At 38.0% G+C, this 26,604-nt stretch overlaps 1 protein-coding gene across 4 annotated transcripts in view; it reads right to left on the bottom strand.

Annotated features, from left to right (window-relative positions):
• DPP10 (dipeptidyl peptidase like 10) overlaps positions 1 to 26,604 on the bottom strand; it is a 728,831-nt gene that overhangs the window by 392,579 nt on the left and 309,648 nt on the right. For all 4 annotated transcript variants that reach the window (XM_080667876.1, XM_080667877.1, XM_080667878.1 and 1 more), the window contains exon 4: positions 2,622 to 2,716. In XM_080667876.1, coding sequence (XP_080524002.1) covers positions 2,622 to 2,716 — 95 coding nt within the window. The remainder of the gene's footprint in view (positions 1 to 2,621; positions 2,717 to 26,604) is intronic.

Genomic DNA, 26,604 nt, shown 5'->3' with positions numbered 1-26,604 from the left:
AAGGATTTAAAAAGACTAAACATACAGGAACAAAGATAAAATGGCATAAATCAGCACATGAAGAAAAGTACAATGTTATGAGGTAGGGGTGGTGCGAAGTCCCAATAATAAAACAGATAATAAAATAACCGAAAGTTTTGTTCTTGTTTCTTTTCTGATGTATCATAAATGCTAAGACATAAAGGAATAAATGATAAAAAATAATACATAATGTGTGACCAGAGGGAAGTTCTCATTAGATTGTATAAGGGGAATGATCATTAAAGAACAGTCACGCCTGGCTAGCATGGCTCAGAGGTTGAGTGTCAACCTATTAACCAGGAGGTTACAGTTCTATTCTTGGTCAGGGCATATGCCCAAGTTGCAAGTCTGATCCCCAGTGTTGGGCTTGTAGGAGGCAGCAGATCAATGATTCTCTTTCATTATTTATGTTTCTATCTCTCTCTCCCTCTCTATTCCTCTCTGAAATCAATAAAAAATATATATTTAAAAAAAGAACAGTCACATAATATTCAGTGACCTACTGAGTGATATAACTAACACGTGGTTGGCCATTGGCAACCTCTACTAACCCCCAAAGATGATATTTTATAATAAGGGGCACAAAATTAAAAATGCTTTTAATTTTTTTCTCCAAACCAATTTTATGGAAAATCAATTCAGACTGACTTTAATCAGCAAATAATTACTATACCCTCTCATCATTACCAATTACTTCTTCCTACCTCCTGTTCAATGTCCCATTGAAGGCATTTTTTCCACTGATTTCAGCAACTTTCAATGATTCCTTTATCCTCCTCCCTAGTATCCCTGAGGTCTATGCAATTATGAAATATTGGATACTGCTGATACTGTTTATTGAAGTTTTTCATGAGGGTTCTTATCATCTCCAATAAGGAAAAGCATATTCTTAAAAAGTGAGCAAATACTTTATACATACTCAGCATTCCACAAGTGCTATAAAGAATTGCATCCAAGCCCTAACTGGTTTGGCTCAGTGGATAGAGCGTCGGCCTGCGGACTGAAGGGTCCCAGGTTTGATTCCGGTCAAGGGCATGTACCTGGGTTGCGGGCACATCCCCAGTAGGGGGCGTGCAGGAGGCAGCTGATCGATGTCTCTCTCATCGATGTTTCTAACTTTCTATCCCTCTCTCTTCCTCTCTGTAAAAAATCAATAAAACATATTTAAAAAAAAAAAGAAAAGAATTGCATCCAAAATAGGTGTTCCTCTAATATCTATGAATTACCTTATTAGTTTAAAAATAAAAATGTCATTATTCTCTGTTAGTAATAACCCAATTGCTAAAGTACACTGAGTGGCCAGATTATTATGATCTCTGAACACATAATAATCTGGCCACTCAGTGTATATCCTATATAATAAACGGCTAATATGCAAATTGTCCCCTAAACCAGGAGTTCGACCAGCAGGCAGGCTGGCCAACCGCCCATGTCCCCTCCCCTTGGCCAGGCTGGCCGGACCCCACCCATGCATGAATTCATGCACCAGGCCTCATATATATATATATATATATATATATATATATATATATATATCCTGAGTGGCCAGATTATTATGTGTTCAGAAATCATAATAATCTGGCCACTCTGTAAATATCATGGCTGGTTTAAGTTAACCTAAAAGATATGTATCCATATAGTCACTTCAAGATTTGCAAAGACCATTTTCTTTTAATATATAAAAACACCAGAATGTTCCAGTTCATCTCTTCCATCTGGCCATCCTACAATATACATGAAGACTAAAGGTTGATTCCAAATGTACACATAAAAAAAAAAGTAGCTCATGGTTCACTCATTGCTTTAATTTGGTTAGGTCCTCTGAAGCCTTGCATGATATTTTGTCTAAATCATGAACTTATATAATAAGCAATATATTAAACCTTGAGTTACATAAAACAGTGAGCAAATAACTTTTAAGTGGTATTTGATGGCTAGATTTTGAACATTTGCAAGAGTTAATTCATTATCACTTACTCTACAGGTAATCATAGTTAAATATAACCTTAAGATGACTGAGTTTAAGAGAAAGGCAAAGTTTATACTTCTTTCTAAGAGTAAAATACATACATTCATTTATTTGAAAACTGTTAAGCTAAACAATGATCCTGGAGTAGGAAAATGATATTGGTAGAATACTAAATTTTAAAAGTAAAACACATCAACTCCTATAAAAGGCCAGTTTTAGAAAGGCTGCCTTCTGCTTGAGTTGGAAAACCAATACAGAATTAGAAAGAATTCAAAAAGAAGGAAAAGTAGAGGGAGAAAAAGCTAATGATAACTTATTGAACTAGACATAAAAAAAATCTTGGCATTTGTATGCCTAATCTTACATAAAAATAATAAAAGAAATATTCATCGTAAGGAATCATTATTCCTGGAAATATTATTTACTAAAAAGAATAAATGGGAAGAAAATGAAGCAGAAGTTCACATGGGTATTTATCAATCGATATACTGATTCTAATGATATTCAAGCCCTAAATGTTCCCCTAAATGCTTTGCAAGTGATAGACCTTAAAAAAAGAAAAATATGTATACCTAGAGAACATTCTAAACAATAATGAAATGCATACAGTAATTAAGTATTCATTACTTACAAAAGTTGTGTTTTCCAATAATAATGTGGTGGCATTTGTTTCTATATTCAGTTTAATGACATGTCCATTCTCGCTTTTATACACCACATCTGTATCTGCAACAACAAAGATATTAACAATAGACTATCGCATTGACTAGGTAATATAATAACTGTGGAGGAGAAAATGTGCATCATTAACAGACACAGTAGAATGATCATTGGTAGCCTTTAATAACCTGAGCAGGTTTCTTTCTATCGTTGGCTCACATTAATCCTCTTCAGTGATATGGAAGCCCGCCTAGCATATGGCCTATTGTGCAATGAGAACAAGGTTAGTGAGAGGGCCACTCACAATCCTGATTGAACAAATAAAAATTAATTAAAATATGGGCCATCGGCAGCCCATTCTGAGATGAGAAAGAAGGAACAATAAGTGCCTGCCGTTTTCTATGTAGGTTGTTACTGATTAATGATCTAGTTAAACTTGCAGAAAGGGCTGCCAATTAATCATAACTACACAATTCTAGGGCTACTCATATTGAACCAACCCCATGCAGGCTTCTTCATGTATCCAGTCTTACCACCGTCCAATTCCTACTCAATCTTCTTCCTTTGGGTTGAAATGTTGTCTCTGGTATTTTATCTGGTTCATGTGATCACAGATCAAAATCTTTGATGATAAGGCCTTTTTTTTGTGCATAACATTCTAAAATGAAGATATTTTAAGCTATACTAATTACCTCCAAATGTTTATAATGTATGGGAATGTTTTCAATATATTTATTGTATTCATGTATTAAATTCTGACCAGTGTTTTCCCCTTTTAAAATTCTTAAAAAAGGTTTCTATACTTATAGGTTTACCAATTATGTCAGTACAATGCAACTACCTTTATTTTAGACGCCAGTTGAAGACTACACTAATAAAATTTACTAAACATCAGGATTACAAAACACAACAAACAAATATTTCTGAAACTGTTAGCATACCACTGTATCTACTTTGTCAACTTTAGAGGAAAGGTATCTTTATTTAAAATAATGAGATTGCTTCTGAACAGCTGCTGATTTTATATATTTTGGAGCCACATTCATCAGGAAATTAAATTATCATAGGAGTACCTCAGACTAAAAATACCAACCTAAGGGAAAACTGTCAGAAAGGATATTCACAAGCTAATATATATATACTAGAGGCCCGTTGCATGATATTCGTGCAATAATAGGCTTTCCTTCCAGCCGCTTGGGAGCGTACAAGTCCTTGCACCCAGCCAGAGCACCGCTCCTGTAGCTCCTTCCACCACCACCCCTCCCCCTCATTGCAAGCGTCCCGCCTGCTCCAAGCCAGCATATGCAAATTAACCTACCATCTTTGTTGGGTTAATTTGCATACTCACTCCTGATTGGCTGTGGTGTAGCGGAGGTATGGTCAATTTACATGTTTGTCTATTATTAGGTAAGATGGAAAGATACACAAAAGCAGTCTTGAGTATTTCTTTTTAATAATAATAATACCTTTGTAGTTTACCCACTAACCTTTCCTGTGGTATTAAACATCCCAAACCCCCAGGAAGAAAGGCAGTATTGAAAAGGATTCAGTCCACTATTCATAACGAATTAAGTTATGTAAGTTACAACCACTCAGATCCTGAATGTGTCATCTGTATAATGGTAAGCAAGTACTGCATGCAGGGTGATGAGCATTGTATAGAAATGTCTGACACTTTGGCAAAGCAAGATTTTCTGACCTGTTTTCCAGTTATTTCAATATTATAAATCGTAACACCTACAAATCACATGATGAGAAGCAATCAATATTACAGAAAATAAGGCTTGTTTTTCTTTTTTGTCTGTGTTTCATTCAGAAGACTGAGAGGTCAATATGACTCTCCTATTAGAGTCAAGGATGGCACCGAGAGCCAGTAGTTCTTTTTGACCTTATTCACATAGGGGCAGTGACATGTTGGACCTATGGCCTGGGGAAGAAGGGAAACAGACAGAAATATTTTGAAGTTATTTTTTGAGGCAGACTGCACAAGACTGCAAGATAGTTCTATGTGATCTTTAAAATAAGGCCTTGCAAACATTAATAAAACAGGAAAATAAAATAAGGCATTGCATCACCTTCTGAACCTTTGTTGTTAGCTATAAGTAAATTGGGTTACTTTTATCATTAACTTCACCTCTTTTCCTTTTCTTATGATGTTGACCAAACAACAGGTTTACACACATAATACATATTTATATTCTTCTCTATCTTTCCTTTGTTTTCTATCCCAAAATTATGATCACAGCCTAAAGGCAACAATAGTCACCTCTGCTACTTGGTCTTGTCAGCTGACTCAATTAATGCTTGAATCAACAGTCCAAGCCCAACCAATCCCTTCTGTTATTTTTCTTGATATTCTCAATTCTGTATAATTTCTTGATATTCATTAACATTATAGATTAGCAAGAAGAGACAAAGTGCATGCCTTAACAAATCATCATTATAATAATTTTACAATAAATTAAAAGGAAAAGGATTCCCCCCTTCTGCATGGAGATAAATATAGCACAAAGTCACTTGATGGGTGATTTTCCTCCCAGGGGACAAGTACACTGCAAAATTCTAAATAGGGATGAAGTGTGTGGGCTCAGGGAGAAAGAGGAGCTTAGAGAGCAATTTTAGTGTGAAGGGTGGCTCTGCTACAATAGAAGAGATAGAGCAACACGTGGCCTCAGAGTCTCTCATAGAAAGAGAAAACCCCAGGCAGGCGAGAAGTTGTATAGGAGGCAGAATAAGGAAAATTAGTTTTTATTTCCTTTAGAACCAAACTAGAAGTGAGTGAAGCTTGTTTGAGAAGATAAAAATGTTACCTTAACATTTTTTAAAGTAAAGTTTGTTAGGTAATTATTTAGACTTGAACAAATCTACAGGATTTGAGATTGTATAAATGCCTCTAGCTCTGCCCTCCTGGGAATAATACTGTCAATGTTGTAGCAGTGGGATAATTTTTTTTTTTTTTCAATTCAAGGGTAACTATCTAGCTGAATATTTAATTCAGATTTCTGCCTAAATTATTTTAAAAGTGTCTAAGATCTGCCTTAATTAATTCTTCTTATTTTTTTTTCTGGTCTTTAAAATCTGGTCTACTGGGTCTCATATTTATCCTACTTTCCTATTTGATTTATAATCACTAGTGAAGTCTTCCAGTTTTGAAATTCCCATTACTGCACTTAATCAATCCCTTTAGGGAACCATATTTCAAAACTGTCATCTCATATTTTGTTTAATATTAGGTAATGAAATATGAGTGAACCAGATCAAGGAGCAAAGTACATTAACACAGGAAGATAAGGTAGGTGTACTTAAAATATTTTTAAAACACAGAATTATGCATGTCTATACAGTATCTTGATTAAATAAATGATCTTCCTTTTCAGCTCAATGAAAGTTAAGAGTCAATGAGTCAATTATCCTAAATACATATTCGATCCAGTCAGTTTTTTTTTTTTTTTTCTTAATGAAAAGGCATGAAAGATGTAATCCTTATCTGGCCTCTCCATCCCTGGCTCCAAGAATGCATTTTTGGTGTCTGTTCCCCACATTACTGTCATTTCTGTCCCATCCATTTTCTGTATTTGTCTAACAAAAAATAAAACAATGGTATATCCTAGTTGAAGATCTTTCAAGTAAATGCGACCTTTTAATTTACACCTCTTCCACACGAGGCAGCCAGCAAAACACTTCCCGTTGCATTCCCCCATGCATCCACCTCAACTGTCAGGACCAAGAACCAAAGCTGATTTTACTTTTAGTTCTTGAATACTCTTGCCCACGAGGCTGTAAATCAGTACATAAACGCGATTTTTTCTTCTGAAAGTTAATTTAGCTGCACATATGTTTCTAAAACTCAGAAAATTTCTTAATAATCAAACTGTTTACTTAATACTCACTTCAAGATGCTTCCCTCTCTGTGTTCACCAATCCTAAACTATTACATCCATATTCTCATTGAAATACCTGTCTTAACCAACAATATATGTTATCTCCCCCCAGTCCTGCCACCCTCTTCTTCTGCACATTCTAAACAGTCAAATTATTGTTCTCCCTGATTGCACTGGGTAATAAACTTAGCTTTTCTTCATAGGTTATTTTGGAGGTCTTCTGAAAATTGCAGTTGACAACATTTATCTCCTATGTATATCAATAAAAAGTTACCTTCTTGGTTATTCTTCTTATTTTTTTCTGGTCTTTAAAATCTGGTCTACTGGGTCTCAAACTTACATTGTAATGTAAGTATGTATTTAATTTTGATACAATATGCTTTTTAAAAAATATATTTTGTTGATTTTAGAGAGACAGAAAGGGAGAGGGAGAGAGAGATAGAAACAGTGATGAGAGAGAAACATCAATCCCCTGACTCCTGCATGCTCCCTACTTGGGATGTAGCCCCCTACCCAGGCATGTACCCTGACCTGAAATCAAACCAGGACCTCTTAGTGCCTGGGTTGATGCTCAACCAACTGAGCCACACTGGATAGGGCTGACATAATTTGCATTTAATGTTTCAAAATTAAACCTGTCATCTATCTGTCTATCTATCATCAATCATCAACTACACAGAGAGTTTATAAAAAGTGGAAAAAATTAGTTATTTGAGAAATTTTAATCCATATATGATCTTCATCTTTTTTAAAACCTATTTTTGTTATATCTAAAATAAAAATTCTGTAACATCATTTTTTAAATTTATACTCAGACCAAAAGCTGCGTATTTTTGTATTTTTACAAAATATATTTTTATGGATTTCAGAGATGAAGGAAGGAAGAAAGAGAGATAGAAACATCAATGATGAGAGAGAATCATTGATCAGCTTTCTCCTGCACACCCCCCACTGCAGATTGAGCCTGCAACCCGGGCATGTGTCCTGACTGGAAATGAAACCATGACCTCCTGGTTCATAGGTCCACACTCAACCACTGAGCCATGCCTGCTGGGCATTGAGTATTTTTTTAAAAAAAGAGTACAACAAAATAATGAAATATTTATCACAGTAAATGCTCTAATAAATTTAGGAAGGATTTGTTAAATAACAAGTTAATATTTTATAATTAATTTAAAATATCAAATTCTATAATTTTGAGCTAATCATAATTGAAATATAGCTGGCCCCTCAATTGTCTCTCTTAAAACACAGCTCACAACTATGGGAAAGTTCCCTCACCTTTTAAAGAGAAACAAGCTCCATATATTTACCTGATAAAATTGAGGCCATCAGAAATGGCTTTATTGTTTTTTTTCATCTACCTCCAAATTTTGCTCCATACACACTCTTCTTTATCCCCAGACTTCTGGAAAGATGTGATCTTTTTTCCTTAGCTAAACTAAAAGCTGTTGTGTAAACAAATCAATATGCTCCAAACACGTAAATATTTTTTATTTCCGTTACCCCTTGTCAACTAATAGTAATTTTCATCATGTATATATTACTTCACAATAATAATAATAACAACAATGATAATTACCTCCATTTTGCTCTTTTGCTCTCTCCCAGGCTTTTGTCCTTTCACAATAAGCCCTAATAATAAACCTTTTGTGTCTGGGTTTTTTGCCTTATTCTGTGTGTCTACTGTACATATTATTCTCCATATCTCCTTGCAGTACAACTTCAGTCCTCACTCTCCTGAAATGCAAACTTCATCCCTGACCTGCAATAGCCAAATCCATTGTGCACTTCCTCCACACTTAACCCCCCTCACCCGACTTCTCAGTGTATGACAATGATGAACAGAAGGGTTTTTAAATCCTTGCCTCTTGTCTTTGAACCAATATTTTGCCCTAGAATTCTTCCTTCAACAATCTCTGTATTCCACCCTTCCAATCGCTATCTTAACAAAGACATCCCTCAAAGCTCAGTTATGAGCTTTATTTTCTTTCCAGCCACTATTCTCTGAGTGATCCTTTCTATTCAGACCTTTCTTTCATATTGATTTTTAAACTTTCAACTCAAGTTTGACCTCTCCCATATGCCAGTTTAAAATTTCCAGTTCTATGTTAGATCACATAAATATCTTGCAGATACATAAAACTCAGTAGATTAAAATTAAACTCCTTATATTTTTGGATACACCCTCCCTCAAAGTTTTATTTCACCTTCTCTATCTCTTCATCTCCTATATTAATATGGTTCTACTCTCACTTGGAAGATTTAGGGTTTCTAAAATTTATTTTTTAAATATTTTAATCCTCACTTGAAGATATGTTTTACTGATTTTAGAGAGAGGAGAAGGGAGAGAGAGAGAGAGAGAGAGAGAGAGAGAGAGAGAGAGAGAGAGAGAGAGAGACATTAGCATGAGAGAAACATTGATCAGTTGTCTCCTGTAACCTGGGTATGTGCCCTGATCAAGAATCAAATGTATGGGACAATGGTCCAACCAACTAAGCTACACCAGCCAGGGCAATTTTCTCCCTTCCTTCCTTCCTTCCTTCCTTCCTTCCTTCCTTCCTTCCTTCCTTCCTTCCTTCCTTCCTTCCTTCCTCCCTCTCTCTCTCTCTCTCTCTCCCTTCCGCTCCCTCCCTCCTTCTTCCTTCCTTCCTTCCTTCCCTTCCCTTCCTTCCTTCCTTCCTTCCTTCCTTCCTTCCTTCTCTCATGTTTGCTTTGCCTCTAGCTAATTCTTATCACATAGCTTAACATTCATTGTAATGTTTTGTATTCACTCATATGCTCCAGAGACACATGGAGCCCTAATAATAAACTATAAAAATTAAAGGCTATCACTTAGGTTACTCACTTGTGACATCACCATATATTTCCATAGTTATTATTGCCTGATACCCTATAAAATAGTCCAGATTGTTGTTCACAGTTGTCCACATATCTCCTACTTCACTCCCACTCAGTTTTGCTTATGACACCCTCTAATAAATGTGCCGTTCTTGCCCAAACTTTAATCTTTTTCAAAGCATTGTTAAATTCCCCCCAAATTCCAAAGTTATCACTCAATCTCAGTCTTTTCTGAACTCTTATAGCAGTCATTTAATATTTAGTCATATAACTCCTTTCAAAAATTCTTGTTATTTTTATTTAGTTTTCATGTGTTTGTTCTGGGTTTTCATTGACTGTATAAAGTCAAGAAAGGGCCTGTTTCTTGTTCCTTTCAGAACTGAAACTATTCTCATCCACGAAACTTATTGTCTACGTTACTATGAGCTTACTATTCAATTGTCTGCAATAATATGATTATAATACTCCAGGAAATTCTTGGCAGAGAAATGAGGTTGCAATAACTTCAGTGTTTTCTTGCGTGTTTTATTTTTTTCAGGAACTTCCTGAAAATTCATTTATTAGAAAAATGGACAACTTCACTAATGTTAACTAAAGTAAATATGTCTTTCTCTAAGATCAATACAAAGCTCAATCAAATCACTGCTCACTATTCAAAAGCCTCTCCCAAACCGTCACCTCACTAAAATCACTAATCCTTACTTCTTACAACACAAACTTCACCCAATCCTGATCAACACTGCTTATTAAAATACCTGTCAAACTAGATCCAAAAACATCTGCAATATCCTGCACCACAGGGAGCAATAAACTCAGGTGTGCTTTATCATGTTTGACAGGTGATTTGGTTGGTATTTTTGGGGAATGAGCATTCAGCGGTTTGAAGAAGGATCCCACAAGTAGTTTTATTTGATTAAGTCTTTTCACTATATTTATCAGTTATATTTCATTTTGTTCACTGTTATAATTTAATTTAAAAATTCTTCTAGCACTACTGACAAAGACTCCCTCCTTAATTAAAATTTAGTCAGGTTCCTCTGATCCCTCTTCTAGACTAGTTCTGGATCTTGACCTGCCTTTAGCAAGAATCTGCTAAGTCAGTCTAGTAAGTATCCCCCTACCCTTAACATGTCTGTCATCTTAATAATTTACCAGCCACTGTTCCCTTCATTCTGCTTCTTGGCTATTAATCCCCAGGGATGTTTGCTGTATTCAGAGTTGAGTTCAGTCTCTTGCCCCTTATTGCAATAGTCTTCCCTCTATTGCAATAATCTTTTTATAGCCGAAACCGGTTTGGCTCAGTGGTAGAGTGTCGTCCTGAGGACTGAAGGGTCCCAGGTTCGATTCCGGTCAAGGGCATGTACCTTGGTTGCGGGCATGTCCCCAGTAGGAGGTGTGCAGGAGGCAGCTGATCGATGTTTCTCTCTCATCGATGTTTCTAACTCTCTATCCCTCTCCCTTCCTCTCTGTAAAAAATCAATAAAATATATTTAAAAAAAATAATCTTTTTATAAAATATAGTTGTATTGATTTCAGAGAGGAAGGGAGAGGGAGAGAGAGAGCAAAACATCAATGATGAGAATAATTGACCAGCAGCAGCCTCCCACACTGGGGATCTATCCCACAACCCAGGTATATGCCCTGATTGGGATTCCAATTGTAATCTCCTGGTTCATAGGTTGATGCTCAACCACTGAGCCACACCAGCTGGGCTATTGTAACAGTCTTAAATGAAGGCTTCTTTACTATTTCAACAAGTATCAGAATAATTTTTATCAAAAACAATCTTGCAATTCTAAATTTAGGTAAAGTAGTTTCATTATATCCTAAAATTAAAGTATATATTATAAGCAAACATAGTAATCAAATTAATGTAAATAATATACATTTACAATATAAGACATTTGATATAATTTTAACAATGCATATTAATTTAATATAACTATATATTTAATTACTAAATATAATTATACACTAGTGGCCCGGTGCACGAAATTCGTGCCCGGGGGTGGGGGGGTTCCCTCAGCCCAGCCTGCACCCTCTCCAATTGGAGATCCCTTAGGGGATGTCCAACTGCTGGTTTAGGCCCAATCCTGTGGCATTGGGCCTAAACCGGCAGTCGGACATCCCTCTCTCAATCTGGGACCACTGGCTCCTAACTGCTCACCTGCCTGCCTGCCTGATCGCCCCTAACTGCCCTCCCCTGCCGGCCTGATCTCACCCCCAACTGCCCTCCCCTGCTGGTCTGACCTTGCCCCCAACTGCCCTCCCCTGCTGGCCTGGTTGCTCCCAACTGCCCTCTCCTGACGGCCTGATCTCGCCCCCAACTGCCCTCCTCTGCAGGCCAATTTGGTTCTGATTGGTCGGTTTCTATGCCAGTCAGCGTCAAAAGCTCCACCTCCTAGGCAGACATTGGTTCTTCACACTTCACCCAGATTTGGTTCTGATTTGTCTGTTTATATGCCAGTCAGCATCTCTGGGCCTATCAACGGGGCCTGATCAGAAAGGCGGGGCTGATCAGCAGCCCCCTGTGCAGGCCTGGTGACAAATGGAGGCATGGCTGCTGGCCAGACTGGGAGAGAAAGAGAGAGGCAAGTCCTGATCAAAATCTGCCATAGAGGCAATAGATCAGTCCCTGCTTCTCTCCTCAGGCCTCTCTCTGGCCCTGATTTGCAGCCCCCTCAGCAGTCAGTTTTGGGGCATGGCGTCTGCAGCAGAAGCAGTCATTGTTGGGTTGTGGTGCAAGACTGACTTCCGGTTGGTCGAGCCTTGGTTGTTACCGGACATTATGACCCAGGGTTTTTATATATTAGGATATGTAGACAGATGAGAGAGAGAGAGAGCGAGAGAGAGGATAGTTAGTTTAGTATGCTAGACCAGGATTAGACAAACTCTGGCTATGGCTGTGGTCCAAATTCATGCCCACCAAATTTGGCCCATAGTCACACTTATTCATTTACATATGTCTATGGCTGTTCTTGCATGACAATGGCAGATTAGAGTAGTTGCATCAGAGACTCTATGGCTCACAAAGCCTAAAATACTTACTGTCTGGTCCTTTAAAGAAAAAAGTTCACTGTGTGTTAATTATTAATTGTTTGCTTCAGTCAAAAACATATTTTTTACTTACTATACTTATGTTAGTCATTGGTCATTGTAGTGTCAGTAGAAGAATAGTCTTTCATCTCTAAAATACCCATGTACTCAAAAGAGTTTTTATTTTCCAACCGGGCATGAGAAATACATTTGCCTTAAAATGATTTGAATTCCTGATAAATATTATAAAGGTAGGTGTACAAAATAAATGCACCTTTTTTACAAAAAATGTAACCCAGATTAAAGGCCATCTTCATTTCAAAGTCATCATAATTGTAAGTAATCAACATTAATTCATAGGAAAGTGTCAATCTTGTGGATAGCACTTCCTAGGATAAAGAGCCCTTTTTAGGCTTAATAATGATTCAATTGATGGCCACTCGGCTCAATGATTTTTTTTTTATTTGTAGCTAAAATGGAAATGGCAGCAATTTTCACTTGATCATTTCATTCTTCATATTATTTGTGAAATAAAAGTTCATATAAGAGGAAAATAAATGCCCCCTCTTGAGAATGTCAAATATCTCTTCTCACCATAAGGTTTGTTTGCACAGAGTAGCAGAAGTACTACTTATAACTTGTTTTAAACTTTCTTCATTTAAAACCTGCAGAAGTCAGTAGGGCTTTACTAAAAGCTGTCTTAACTTCAGATGCATATACACAACCATCTCTACTTGAGTGGTCCAATCCATTGAAGTCAGCAGACAAAGGGAAGATACAAACAGATCCTTACTGTCTCTTCACTGAATATCTCACATAAAATGAACATAAACTTTGGTTGAGTTTCCATGATCCTAAAGACATAGAAGCCTACACTACAGAGACATGCAGAAAACAGAGCTTATTTTAAAATAACATGTAAAGGAGGATCTAAGATGGTGGCGTAGGTAAACACCTAAACTGCTGCCTCGCACAACAATTTCAAAACTACAAGTAAAAGACAAAACGTCTATCACCTAGAACCACGGGAAAGCTGGCTGAGTGGAAGTTCTACAACTAGAAGGAAAGAGAAAAGAGCATTGAGACATGCACAAGGGCTGAAAAGCTGAGGTACGGAGGCGCGTGAATCGGGCTGGCGACGGGCAACTGGGAGCGCTGCTTTTTTCAACCCGAAGGGAGACAAGCTCCCAATTACTCCAAACTCCAGTTTCTGGGGAGACGCGGGGGACCTAAACTCCTACGGGGAGAAGCTGGACTGTCTGCCATCGGGTCAGAAAGTGAGGGAGGCTTGCTTGCAGGGCTGCGCACAGGAATAATTGTTTACTGTGCTGGGGCATGGGATGCAGGGACATGGTCAGAGATGCAGAGATGGCCGACTGGCAGCCATCGCTGTTTGCCACGCCCTAGCCTAGTGACGCCCTGAGACCCCGCCCCGCACAATCTACAAATCCACCCAAGCTCCAAGCAGTGGCTTTAGCATATGAATGGCCTGCCCTATCACAGCTTAACCTGGCAAACTTGCAGCCCGGGTCAGACAGCTCCAAAACCTCCAAACCCCAAGCAAAGAGGAGAAAATTGTAGTTCTCGCTGTAGCTCCTGCTGGGTGGCCTCAGACAGTAGCTGACCTGCACCCCATTGGAGATCCAGAAGCCAGTATACCTAGTGGTCAGTGTGAGACACCAGATTTCAACTCCTCACATCCATAAGTGACACATTCAAGAGGCAGACTCAGTGAGCACCAAAGCCCCACTGAAACAAGTCCTGCACCATAAGCGTGCCTCCAGCACAGCAGTTCTTCCATTATAGACACAGCGGGTCCTCACAGCCAATTGGCCTGGAGGTCAATTCCTCCCAGTGTACCAACAGCATTCAAGGCTTAACTACACCAAGACTTTTCACTCAGCCCACAAAGGGGTGTACCAAAGGTGTCCACCTCAGGTGATTGGGGAGGCTGAGCTACTGGCCCCTATAGGTCACCTACCACACAAAGCTACTCCATCAACACAAGGAAGCAGCAAAATGTGGAGACAAAGAAACATGTTACGAATGAAAGAAATGGATGAAAGCAAACTACTGGACGACATAGAGTTCAGAACCACATTTATAAGGTTACTCAAGAATCTTCTAAAAACTACCGAGAAACTTGATGAGACCTCCGAGGAGCTTAGTGAGACCTTCAAGGGCCTTAATGAGAATGCCAAGAAAATGGAAAAGGACCAGTCAGAAATTAAGCATACACTGTCTAAAATAAAGAATATACAGAAACTCAACTGTAGATCAACGTACCCCAAGAATCAAACCAAAGATCTGAAATATGAGAAAACAAAAAACACCCAACCAGAAAAACAACAAAAAAAAAATCCAAAAATATGAAGATAGTGTAAGGATCCTCTGGGACAACTTTAAGCGTACCAACATCCGAATTTTTGGGGTGCCAGAAGAAGACAGAGAGCAAAATATTCAAAACCTATTAGAAGAAATAATAACAGAAAACCTTCCCTACCTGGTGAAAGAAATAGACTTACAAGTTCAGGAAGCGCACAGAACCCTGTACAAGAGGAATTCTAAGAGGACCACACCAAGACACATCATAATTAAAATGCCAAGGGCAAAAGACAAAGAGAGAATCTTGAAAGCAGCAAGAGAAAAACGGTTAGTTACCTACAAGGGAGCGCCCATACGACTGTCAGCTGATTTCTCAGCAGAAACTATGCAGGCCAGAAGGGAGTGGCAAGAAATATTCAAAGTGATGAACAGCAAGAACCTACAACCAAGATTACTCTACCCAGCAAAGCTATCATTCAGAGTTGAAGGTCAGATAAAGAGCTTCACAGACAAGAAAAAGCTAAAGGAGTTCATTACCATCAAACCAGGATTACATGAAATGGTGAAGGGTATTCTTTAAGAAGAGGAAGAAGAAGAAAAAGGTAAAGATAAAAATTATGAACAACAAAATGACATCAAATACATACCTACCAACAAGTGAATCTAAAAATCAAGTGAATAAAAAATCTGAAGGACAACAGAATGGACTGGTGAATATAATAGAATCAGGGACATAGAAAGGGAGTGGACTGACAATTCTCAGGGGGAAGTGGGGGTGAGGCGTGCAGGAAGAGATTGGACAAAAATCTTACACCTATGAATGAAGACAGTGGCGGGGGGTAAGGGCATGGGGTGGGGTGGGGAATCAGGTGGAGGGGAGCTATGGGGGGAAAAAAAGAGGAACACCTGTAATAATCTAAATAATAAAGGTGTATTTAAAAAAATAAAAATAAAATAACATATAAACTGCAATATACAGAGAATAAAATTGAGGCTAGGTAAATACCTAAATCACTCCTCTCTCCTTTAATTTTGTTTTCATTTTGGTCAGATACAACCTTGTCAGTATTTTTTTTTTCCTCATTCTGAAAAGATTCAACTGGGCTGATCTCAACCTCCAAGAAGATGGGCACGTGACCAGGAATCCTATAAGAGATGAGAGTGTTTGTTTGTTTGTTTGTTTTGGGCGTCTACTTCTGTAAGGCACCTCACTGGATGTGAAGATAGTGTTTTGCTATCACCACACTGCCCAATGGTGATTTGTCTGTTGCTATGTCTCTCTGTCTCTGATTCACAGGCTACATTTATATATACTAGTTTGTTGGTTTGCAAACAGGTGAAAGCTCAGATTCTTCATAACTACTCACTTAAAAGCTATCCTTCTTCATTTTTCTACATCTCTTGTTCTCTCAAGGTTTTAACTTGAACATTCATTTCTACATCACCAATCAAATGGTTTCAAAGTTCATAGTGACATTTCATTAACTTAATTATAGGTCAAATAATCTTTAATCAGACTTGGAAATTAGAATCTCAAAACAAACAGTAACTCATCACATCCAATTTGTGCTTTCATCCCACATCCCTGACTACCATTTAGAGTTCTGAATTCCACTGTTTAAATACCTATATGTGTAGACTTAACTATTAATCACTTAGCTATTTTGTTACCCTCTTTGGGATCTTCCTGGGCAGTCCAAGCAATTTATTTAGTAAATTTCCATTAACTATGGACAATGTCACACTAACAAACATATTTACTCTCCAATATCTTTGATAAGGCTGTGACCTTCGATGAACATAATGATACCATTATAATTATTCTAGTTATTAATAATAGGAAAGGAGCAAAGGGAAGGTCAAATATTATAGGCATGTCATTTGTGCAGCTTTGCCAGGAAGCTGATATTTAACACCCAGCAGGGTGCTACTGCACTATTCCCCACAGATCACTGGAGGAAGGTACTGGACAGGGAGAGGATAGACACATGCCTAGTAGTCTCGGAGAAATAGGGAAGATACGTGTCTGTCAGTTACACCTGGGAACAGTTCTTCGGGGAGTGTAGGTGTGGCCACTGCAAGCACAGGATATTTGTGATACTTAAGTCTCTAAACAAAGAAATTCACTCTCTTGGTTTTCTCTTGGTGCTTTTGGTGGGCACTCTTGGTTTGATCTTAGTCTCTCTTGGTTCCTCTTTTTTTAAAATATGTTTTATTGATTTTTTACAGAGAGGAAGGGAGAGGAAGAGAGAGTTAGAAACATCGATGAGAGAGAAACATCAATCAGCTGTCTCCTGCACACTCCCTATTGGGGATGTGCCCGCAACCCAGGTACATGCCCTTGACTAGAATCAAACCTGGGACCCTTGAGTCCGCAGGCTAATGCTCTATCCACTGAGCCAAACCAGTTAGGGCTCTCTTGGTTCCTCTTGGTTGACTCCTGGCTTGTGGGACTCTCACGCTCTTGCATTTGCCCACATACAATGGACTAGTGGATTGAAACCAGCCTAATGCTAAACTGGATCCAGTTCCAACATGGAATGGATACTCTAGACACTGGCTTTGCTTTTAGCTCTACTGAATCCCCAGCTCTACTTCTTCCAGGACTGGATTAAGGGAAATGGGAGTTTGGAAATCCAAGGATGTAATTCCACACAAATAAAATCACTCATCATACCTTGTGAGTCTCAGAAAATTATTTTTCTTGAGATATCATAAAGACCCCACCGCCAGCACTCAGTGGGGAAATGGATACCCCACTTCCACCAATAAAAATAGAAATGTATATATCTTTGCAAATACATGTTTTCAAATGTTGGGGGTAGATACTCAGATGAGGGGCTGCTGGTTTATATGGTTAATTTATTCTTAAATTTTTTGAGGAACCTCCATAATATTTACTATAGTGGCTGTACCAGTTTACATTTCCACCATTGATGAACTAACAGCTGTGAGGTAAAATCTTATCGTAGTTTTGATTGTATTTTCCTAGTAGCAAGTTCATTACAACATTATTCACAATGGCCAAGGCATAGAAATAACTCAAGAGTCCTTTGTTAGATTATTAGGTAAAGAAGATATGGTACATATATATAATGGAATATTACTCAGTCATAAGAAAAGATGAAATACTTCCATTTTGCAACAACATGGATAGATCTTGAGAATATCATGCTATTGTCAGTGGAAAGCAGCCTCTTCCATGGGATCGCGAGAAAAGCATTTCATGGACTCATGCCTGGAAGATTGTGGTGTGCCAAGGTTCATTTGGGAAGGCTGCCACTGAGTTTTCAATTTCCCATCCCCTTCCTTCCATCCCACTATGGAAAAAGTCCAACCTTGTCTTCATCAAGGTAAAAACAAATGCCAGTGTCCAGAGTTTCTGCTTCATAGTAAAGTTTAGTCCTCTGGAGCCTGTGAGGTCTACTGTAGGCTCCAGGTTGCCTAGACCTGCAAGGCTGTATGTATAAAAGAGTCTGCTTGAATGAAAGGGCTAGTGTGTTACCAGGTGAGCTACAAAGAGAATAAAAAGGCTTTGTTCTCTTGGAGCTATAACCAGGAGCTTTTTCAAAACAAACAGCTTCCCAAATGTTCACAGGCTTCTGATGGGTCCACTCCTGATCAATGATCCCTTTCTCAGGTGAGATTGACAGGCCTATATGGTCAAGCACCTCCTCCTGCACCATTTTGACTTCTACTGTGCATGCTCCCCATACAATCCAGCACTGGAGGGCGGGTTGCTCCCTATATGGCGGGGAAGAGGGGTGTTAACCCCCTTGGAAGGGCAATGCTGTAGCTTCCTGATGAAACGACATGCTCAGTTTCTGATTCTCTTTGCTTTCTTTCTAATATACAGCTACCTATGGTGATGATGCTAAGCAAAATAAGTCAGCAGAAAAGTTAACGAACCATATGATTTCACTCATATGTGGAATATAAAACTGAAAGTAACAAATGAACAAACAAGACAAAAAACAAAAATTCATAGACACAGACAGCAGGATGGTGGTTACCAGAGAGGAAGGGAGCTGGAGGATAGTAAAGGGAAGGGGGTGTCAAATATATAGTGACAGATGAAGATTTGACTTTGATTTGTAAACTCACAATGTGATATACAGATGATGTATCATAGAATTGAACACTTAAAACCGATATAATTTTAACTTGTCACTTCAAGAAATTTAATAAAAAGCTAAAAAGAATAGAAATAAATGCAATTCTTGTCATTGGTTCAATGGACAGGTGAATCCATTAACTTTATCTATCCAATGCCAGTTCATCTGAGACATATTTTCTTATATTATGAAAATGTTTTTCTAATTATGCTTAATATTTAGCACACTCAAGATGACAAAAGGAAAAAACATGGGATGAAAGACAGTATGTTTCTGTTTCTTTTCTGATTATAAATTAATATATGTCATCATTAAAAAATTGTATACTGCCAACATACTAAGGAAAATAACTGCAAATTTTAATGTGTTTTCTTATAAAGCGCACAGTTGAGATCTCAAAGGGTATTATGAGTTGCATCCATTTTTCTTCTCTCATATTATAGATTAGGCATACGCCTTCATTAAAAACTATCCATTGGTGTCCTAGCCAGTTTGGCTCAGTGCATAGAGCATCAGCCTGTGGACTGAAAGGTCCCAGGTTCAATTCCAGTCAAGGGCACATGCCAGGGTTGCATGCAAGAGGCAGCCAATCAATGATTCTTTCTCATCATTGATGTTTCTCTCTTTCTCTCTTTCTCCCTTTCTCTCAGAAATCAATAAAAATATATTTAGAAAAATAAAAAATTATCCATTGGTTATTTCAAATGCCTAACACTTTCAGCCCAAAGTGATATTATAGAAAGAAAAATAAGTTGAAACATGACAACTAGAAATGCAGATGTTGTAGCCCTGAACATAGTTTCAGAAAGTAGCACTGTGGACTTTTTTAGTCTGATAAACTAAGTCACACATTGAAAGAACAGATGGTGTGACTCTTCCAATGCATAATGGCACACCTTTATCAATTTCTGTGTTTTTCAATTAAATCTCTAGAGACTAAATTGATCACTACACTCCAAGAAGTATATAATTGAACCATAAGGTAAGACTCAATTGAATTGAAAATTGGCTTGGTTGAAAAAAATACAAGTGTTGCATTTATTTAAACAGAAAAAAACACTAAAATAAGTGACAAAAGGAATGATTAAAACTCCACATACTCAAAGACAATTAGACTCTGAGGTAAATAATAGAAAAATAAAATAGATTAAAGTACTTATAGGATGATTATTAGTATCAGAAATATGTAGTTAGTTTGATGGGTAAGTATAGTGGAAAAGAGGCAATAACTTTGAGCAATAGGTTTTTGTTTTTGAATTTGGATGAAATTGTTTCTCAAGTATATATAGGGTTTTTTTTTAAGTTAAAGTTCAGAAGAAAAACAGTTCTATAATGGGTGTATTCATATCTTTCATACGATGTAACTTATTTCTATAAACTAGAGGCATGGTGCACAGATTCATGCACCAGTGGGGTCCCTCGGCCTGGCCTGCACCCTCTCATAATCCGGGACCCCTCAGGGGATGTCAGATAGCCAGTTTCGTCCCGACCCCCTCAGGCCCAATCCAGATAGGAGGGAGCCCGATCCCTGCATGCCTGATCCAGACAGGAGGGAGCCCGATCTTGTGCATTAAGCATCTGTCTCCTGGTGATCAGTGTGTATCATAGCGACGGGTCAACCGGCCATTCGGTCGTTCAGTCATTTGGTCATTTAGGCATATATATATATATATATATATATATATATATATATATATATAGCTATTACACAAATTGATTATCTGAGAAGAAGATTGATTAGATAAGGATGCATGGATAAGTCATTGTAACCATTTTCTTTTTAAAAAAATATTTTTATTGATTTCAGAAAGGAAGGGAGACAGAGAGAGAGAAATAGAGAGAAACATCAATGATGAGAGATAATCATTGGCTCCCTCTTGCACACCCCCTACAAGAGATACAGCCCACAACCTGGGCATGTGCCCTTAATAAGAATCGAACCCGGGACCCGTCAGTCCACAGGCCAACTCTCTATCCATTGAGCCAAACCGGCTAGGGCACAATTATTTCAGAGTAGGAGGTGGAAAAAAAGGAAAGTATTATTTCTGTTACAAGTATCAGAAGCCCCAACTCAAATGGACTTATCCCAGAAAAGTATTGTAGTGTCCATCTGGCTTCAGGTGCGACTTAATGCAGGGACTCAAATGAAGTCATAGGGGCATGCGTACCATCTCATAGTTGTATTTTTTATGGCTCCATTCAGACACACGTTCCCATCACAGTCAGAAGATGACTATAGCACCTAGAAACCTTGCATCTTCTCACTTTTAAGCCCAACAGGAAAAATTAAGATTATCTTCCCAGGATTCTCAAAGATTCATTGCTCTCGTTGCTCTTGATTGGTCTAGGCAAGCATTCTTACCCTGGGTGTTAGGGATATGCAATGTAGTAACAGGCACAGAACTAAATCTCAAGCCAACTCCTGCTGAGGACTAATGATGTATTGATTTTTTAAGAAAGTTTATTTTGTGAATACCAGAAAAGTGTCAAGATTGTCTAGTAAAATAGACAGTAGATCTATTATACAATTTTTGGGCATTGATGTTGATTAATTTCACATATGGTGCTATTTACAACAAAATATTGCCTCTCCAAGCTTACCATAAATTAGCATTTCATCATGCAGTAACATGAGGCATATATAATTATAAGTGTGTGTTTGTGTATATTCATGTGCCTGTCTGTATATGTGTGCATGTAAATGGGTACTTGGTAGCAGAAGAATGGGTCCGTACAAGAAAATATAATTTAGTAATTATTAAAATTACGGAACAATTTTCTAGTTTGTCTGGGGTCCTGACTTATTACCAAGCAATGCTTCCCCCAGATAAAAATGATATTGCCTGAAATAATAAGACTTCAGTGACCCATTGGGCAAGCTTTCCAGGAGGAATGTTTGCTTTTGCCAGGATGTCTGGGACTGTTGATGAGAGGGAGATGGATGCCCTGAAGAAGCACAAATCTCCATCAAAGTTGTAAGTCTCCTGTTGAGTTGCTAGTTATCAGATTTGCCAAGGAACAGACTGAATTTACAAATAAGTCTTGTCAATAAGAATAAACTGTAAATGTATATTTAAAAAACAATTATTTTGTGTTATTACATCATTAATATAAATACGCTTTTTATATTGTGGTTATTTCCTCAAATCATTGACCCCATTGCCCCATCCCTACCTCTGATCATGATTAAACAAATCTTGAATACCTGAATACTAAACACCATCAGTAAGTTCAAGACCCACTCATCCCATTTCCCATCTACCATGATTCCTTTCTAAATATAAATACATATACATATATATAACATAATATATATTAGAGAATATATATGTTCTTTCTCTCTCTAATTATATATAAACACATATATATATATATTAGAGAATGTTTCAGAGATTTAAGATGAAATTCAACTCTTATATTTTCTAAGCATTTAATTTTATATATTTATGTTTGCTGCCTATAATTTATTTTATCATCTAAATATTAACAGAGATATAAATAAAACACATGCCCCAAATAAGTTGTTTGAATATAAAATACTCTAATGCATGTAAAACATGCAGTATCTTACACAGAGCATGTGTCTGATATGTGATGCAGAGTTTGTTGATATAGGGAGCATGATGATTTATTTATAATTTTTTTTTAAATATATTTTATTGATATTTTTACAGAGAGGAAGGGAGAGGGATAGAGAGTTAGAAACATCGATGAGAGAGAAACATCGATCAGCTGCCTCCTGCACACCCCCTACTGGGGATGTGCCCACAACCCAGGTACATGCCCTTGACCGGAATCAAACCTGGGACCTTTCAGTCCGCAGGCTGACGCTCTATCCACTGAGCCAAACCGGTTTCGGCTATTTATAATTTTTTAATTCTCCACTTGACCTCCATTCTATCCTTACTATTATCAGACATTGTCATTAGTCTCTAAAATGTGCAAGTACTCTTTATAGAAGGAATTATTCAAATTTTCTTATATACCACATTACTTAGATTAGAACTAAGTACTACGTAGTTGGTATTTATGTGTCTTTTTGCATCACCTATATTTTCCCATTTTGAACATTGTGTAATCACCATATACTTTAAAATATTCTATCTAATAAAGAAGGAATATGTTAATTGACCATCACATCCTCACAAAGATGGCGACACCCACAGCCAATCAGGAGAGAATATGCTAATTGACTGCTACACCCACAAAGATGGTGGCGCCCACAGCCACAAGATGGTGGTGCACAGTCCCCTTAGCCCCACCGGGACAGCAGGAGCATGGAGTCCCCCAGTCCCCTCAGCCCCCCAGCTGCCCAGGGCCAGCCCAATGCACAGGCAAGCCTCAGATGGCAGCTGTCCAGACAATGCTTAAGGCGCAGGCAAGCCTTGGATAGGGGCTGCCCAGCCGATGCCCTAGGCACAGGCAAGCCTCAGATGGTGGCTGCCCAGCCACCCAGAGCCAACCCAAGGTGCAGGCAAGCCTCAGATGGAGGCTGCCCAGCTGCCCAGGGCTGCCTGAGGCTCATGTAACCTGGGCCAGCTGAGGCTTGCGCTGCCGGCAGTGGCAGCAGCAGAGGCGTGATGGGTGTGTCAACTTCCCCGGGTCACCAGGTCGCCTCCCATTCCTGAGGGCTCCTGGACTGTGAAAGGGGGCAGGCCAGGCTGAGGGACCTCCCACTCCAGTGCATGAATTTTCATGCACCGGGCCTCTAGTGTGTATGTATATATATACTATATAATTGATTTCAGAGAGGGAGAGAGAGAGATAGAAACATGAATGGTGAGAGAGAATCTTTTATTGGCTGCCTCCTGCATGCCCTCTATCAGGGATCAAGCCTGCAACCCAGGCATGTGCTCTTGACTTCAGTCAAACCTGGGACCTTGCAGTCTGCAGGCTGATACTTTATCTGCTGAGCCAAACTGGCTAGGGCTCACCATATACTTTTGATGACAACTAGGCAAGAAAAATAGAGTGAATTCCCAAGGGTTAATTACTCACTCATTACTCACTCAATGATAAAAAAAAAGAAAGAAAAAGGAGATTAGGTGCAAAGCTATTGATGAATGAAAACCAACTCAAAGTTATGAACTGATGAAACAAAATGTAGTATATCCTTACAATGAAATATTATTTGTCAATTAAAAGCAATGAAGTAATGGCACATGCTATAAGAAAGGTTAAACCTTGAAAATAATCTAACTGAAAGCTTTATATTCTTTAATACATTGTATAGAAATATACAAATAGAAAATACTTATAAATTGAATGTAGATTAGTGATTGCCATGGACTGGGGAGAGAGGAGAATGAAAAATGAGCATTAATACGTATTGGGTTTATTTTTGGAGGCAATGAAAACATTTTGGACATAGTGGTGATGAATGAATAACTCTGGGAATATAATAAAAACAAACAAATTCTACTGAAAATTGTGAATTTTTGATATGTGCATTTCTTAGTAAAATTGGTATTAAAAATAAATAAATCAGAAAAATGTTGAAGATGAGGAAAGAGGAGAAGAAGGCTGAGATGACAAATATTTAAAATATGAAACTTTTTTAAAGATTTCATTTGGCTATAAAACCAAAACTGTTGATAAAATAGAAAAGAAATACATGTTCTGTTTACTGTTATGTGTTCCAGCTGCTCAAGGTAAAGCTAACGCTTGGTTTGTCTTTGTGCTATGGTTGTCCTCTGTAATAGCAACCATATATTTTCCTTTACTTTGAACCTTCTTATCCTTACTTTTTAAAAAATATATTTTTAGAAAGACAGGGGGAGAAAGAGAGAGATAGAAACATCAATGATGAGAGAGAATCATTGATCGGCTGCCTCCTGCACACCCCCTACTGGGGATCAAGCCTGCAACACTGGTATGTGTCCTGATCAGGAATCCAACTGTGACCTCCTCATTCATAGGTTGATGCTAAACCAGTGAGCCACACTGAATGGGCCTTTCCCTTACTTCTATTAATGCAGAGCTTTATACGTAGTAATTTGTGAATAAACTATGAATAGTTAAGACATTTGCCATGTAGATATACTAGATGATCTAACTGCTTTATCAGTAACTCTTTTACATTTTTTTCTATAAAATAGTCCTGAGAATAAAGCTGACAACATAATTGGTTCCAAAATATAATTTTAAAAATATTTTATTGATTTCAGAGAGGAAGGGAGAGGGAGTAAGAGATAGAAACATTAATGATGAGAGGGAATCACTGATTGGCTGCCTCCTGCACACCCTACACTGGGGATCAAGCCAGCAACCCGGGAATGTGCCCTGACCAGAATCCAACTGTGACCCCCTGGTTCATAGGTCAACACTCAACCCCTGAGCTTCGCCGGCTGGGGCCCAAACTATTTTGAAGAGTTGAGAGGAACCTAAGAGATCATCTTGTCCCATCCCTTCATTTCACCAATGAAAAAATTAGACCACTGCTCGTGAAGTGAACACAGTGAGGAAAGAGTTACTAAAACTCATGGATTAGTATTCCACATCCACTCCAACTTCTGCAACACTGGCTATCCCTTACTGATTAGTATTTATAATGCTTCCTTAAGATCTGTGCATTCTTCTACCTGTCCACTCAGCTTCCAAGTTTCAAGAATTTCCTTTATGAAGCTAAGAGAGTCACTACTGAGTTATAATTAATTAATGAATAAGTAATACTTTAGCTGTGCAGTGACATAGCATCTTCTCTACTGCTGTCTCCTACATGGCCTCAGTTTGACCCACGGTAGTCTGTTGGGGGAGGCACAAGGGTGCTTACTGCTCTATCTGCTCTTTGGGGTGAGCACACTGATGATAGAACTACTCTGGGAAAATGTGAAGCGAATAGTTGCTTAGAGCCTTTTAGGACACATGTTTCCACACTTTATCTTCTAATTCAGTCAATGGTTCACAATTCTTATCATTAATTCTTTAGTAAGAAAACTCTGAGTTTTCTTAAATTCTACAAATATGATTTTTAAGTAGTCAACATCACATTTAATTCAAGCCACCTGTGTGCACAGATGGCATTTTGTTCACTTTTAACAAGAGCTAAAGAATTAGGCCTGACAAAACACACGAGTTAAACTGTCACTGTGCTTTGCTTCTCCAACTTTAGAGTGAGTTGAAGAATCAGAGAGAACAGATGTCTCTCCTTAAGCATTTTATTCTACCTCTTCTTCTCCCAGGATGTTTTTGAAAACATGATATGAGATCCTCTGCACTGAACATTATATTTTTGCTTCAAAAACCTGTCCCTCTTCCCAATATGACACTTACTGTACACATCATTAAACAGATAAGAGCCACAATCTGTAGATCCTGCATCACTTCATCTGCATTTACCTTCATCACAATTGCTCTTGAGCGAAGCTAGAAGCACAAACATGATAAACTAGTTGATAACCATGCTCACAGATGCAGATATGATATAAAAATAAGCGCTATTTTTGTCCTTATCAAAGTGTTCTGATGTAAGAAGTAAGATAAATACAGGATTTTTCAATATATGATTAGAATAGTCAATCAACTATTTTTTAGTATTTACCATGTTTCTTGGAAATATGAAGGGGAAGACAAATTCACCTGAAATCTAGTCAGTGAAATAAAATAAAGTTATGTGGTACATAAAACAACAACAAGTACTCATTAACATCTACAATAGGAAAGGCATTTTGGTAGGCATTTATATTTACCTCATTTAATTCTTACAATAAAGGCCCTTTTACATAAGGGGAATATTTAGCCTCAAGGAGCTTAATTA

Source organism: Plecotus auritus, assembly GCF_963455305.1.
Source record: "Plecotus auritus genome assembly, chromosome: 5".
In the NCBI taxonomy this organism is placed as follows: domain Eukaryota; kingdom Metazoa; phylum Chordata; class Mammalia; order Chiroptera; family Vespertilionidae; genus Plecotus; species Plecotus auritus.
This window is presented reverse-complemented; position numbering and strand designations above follow the sequence as displayed.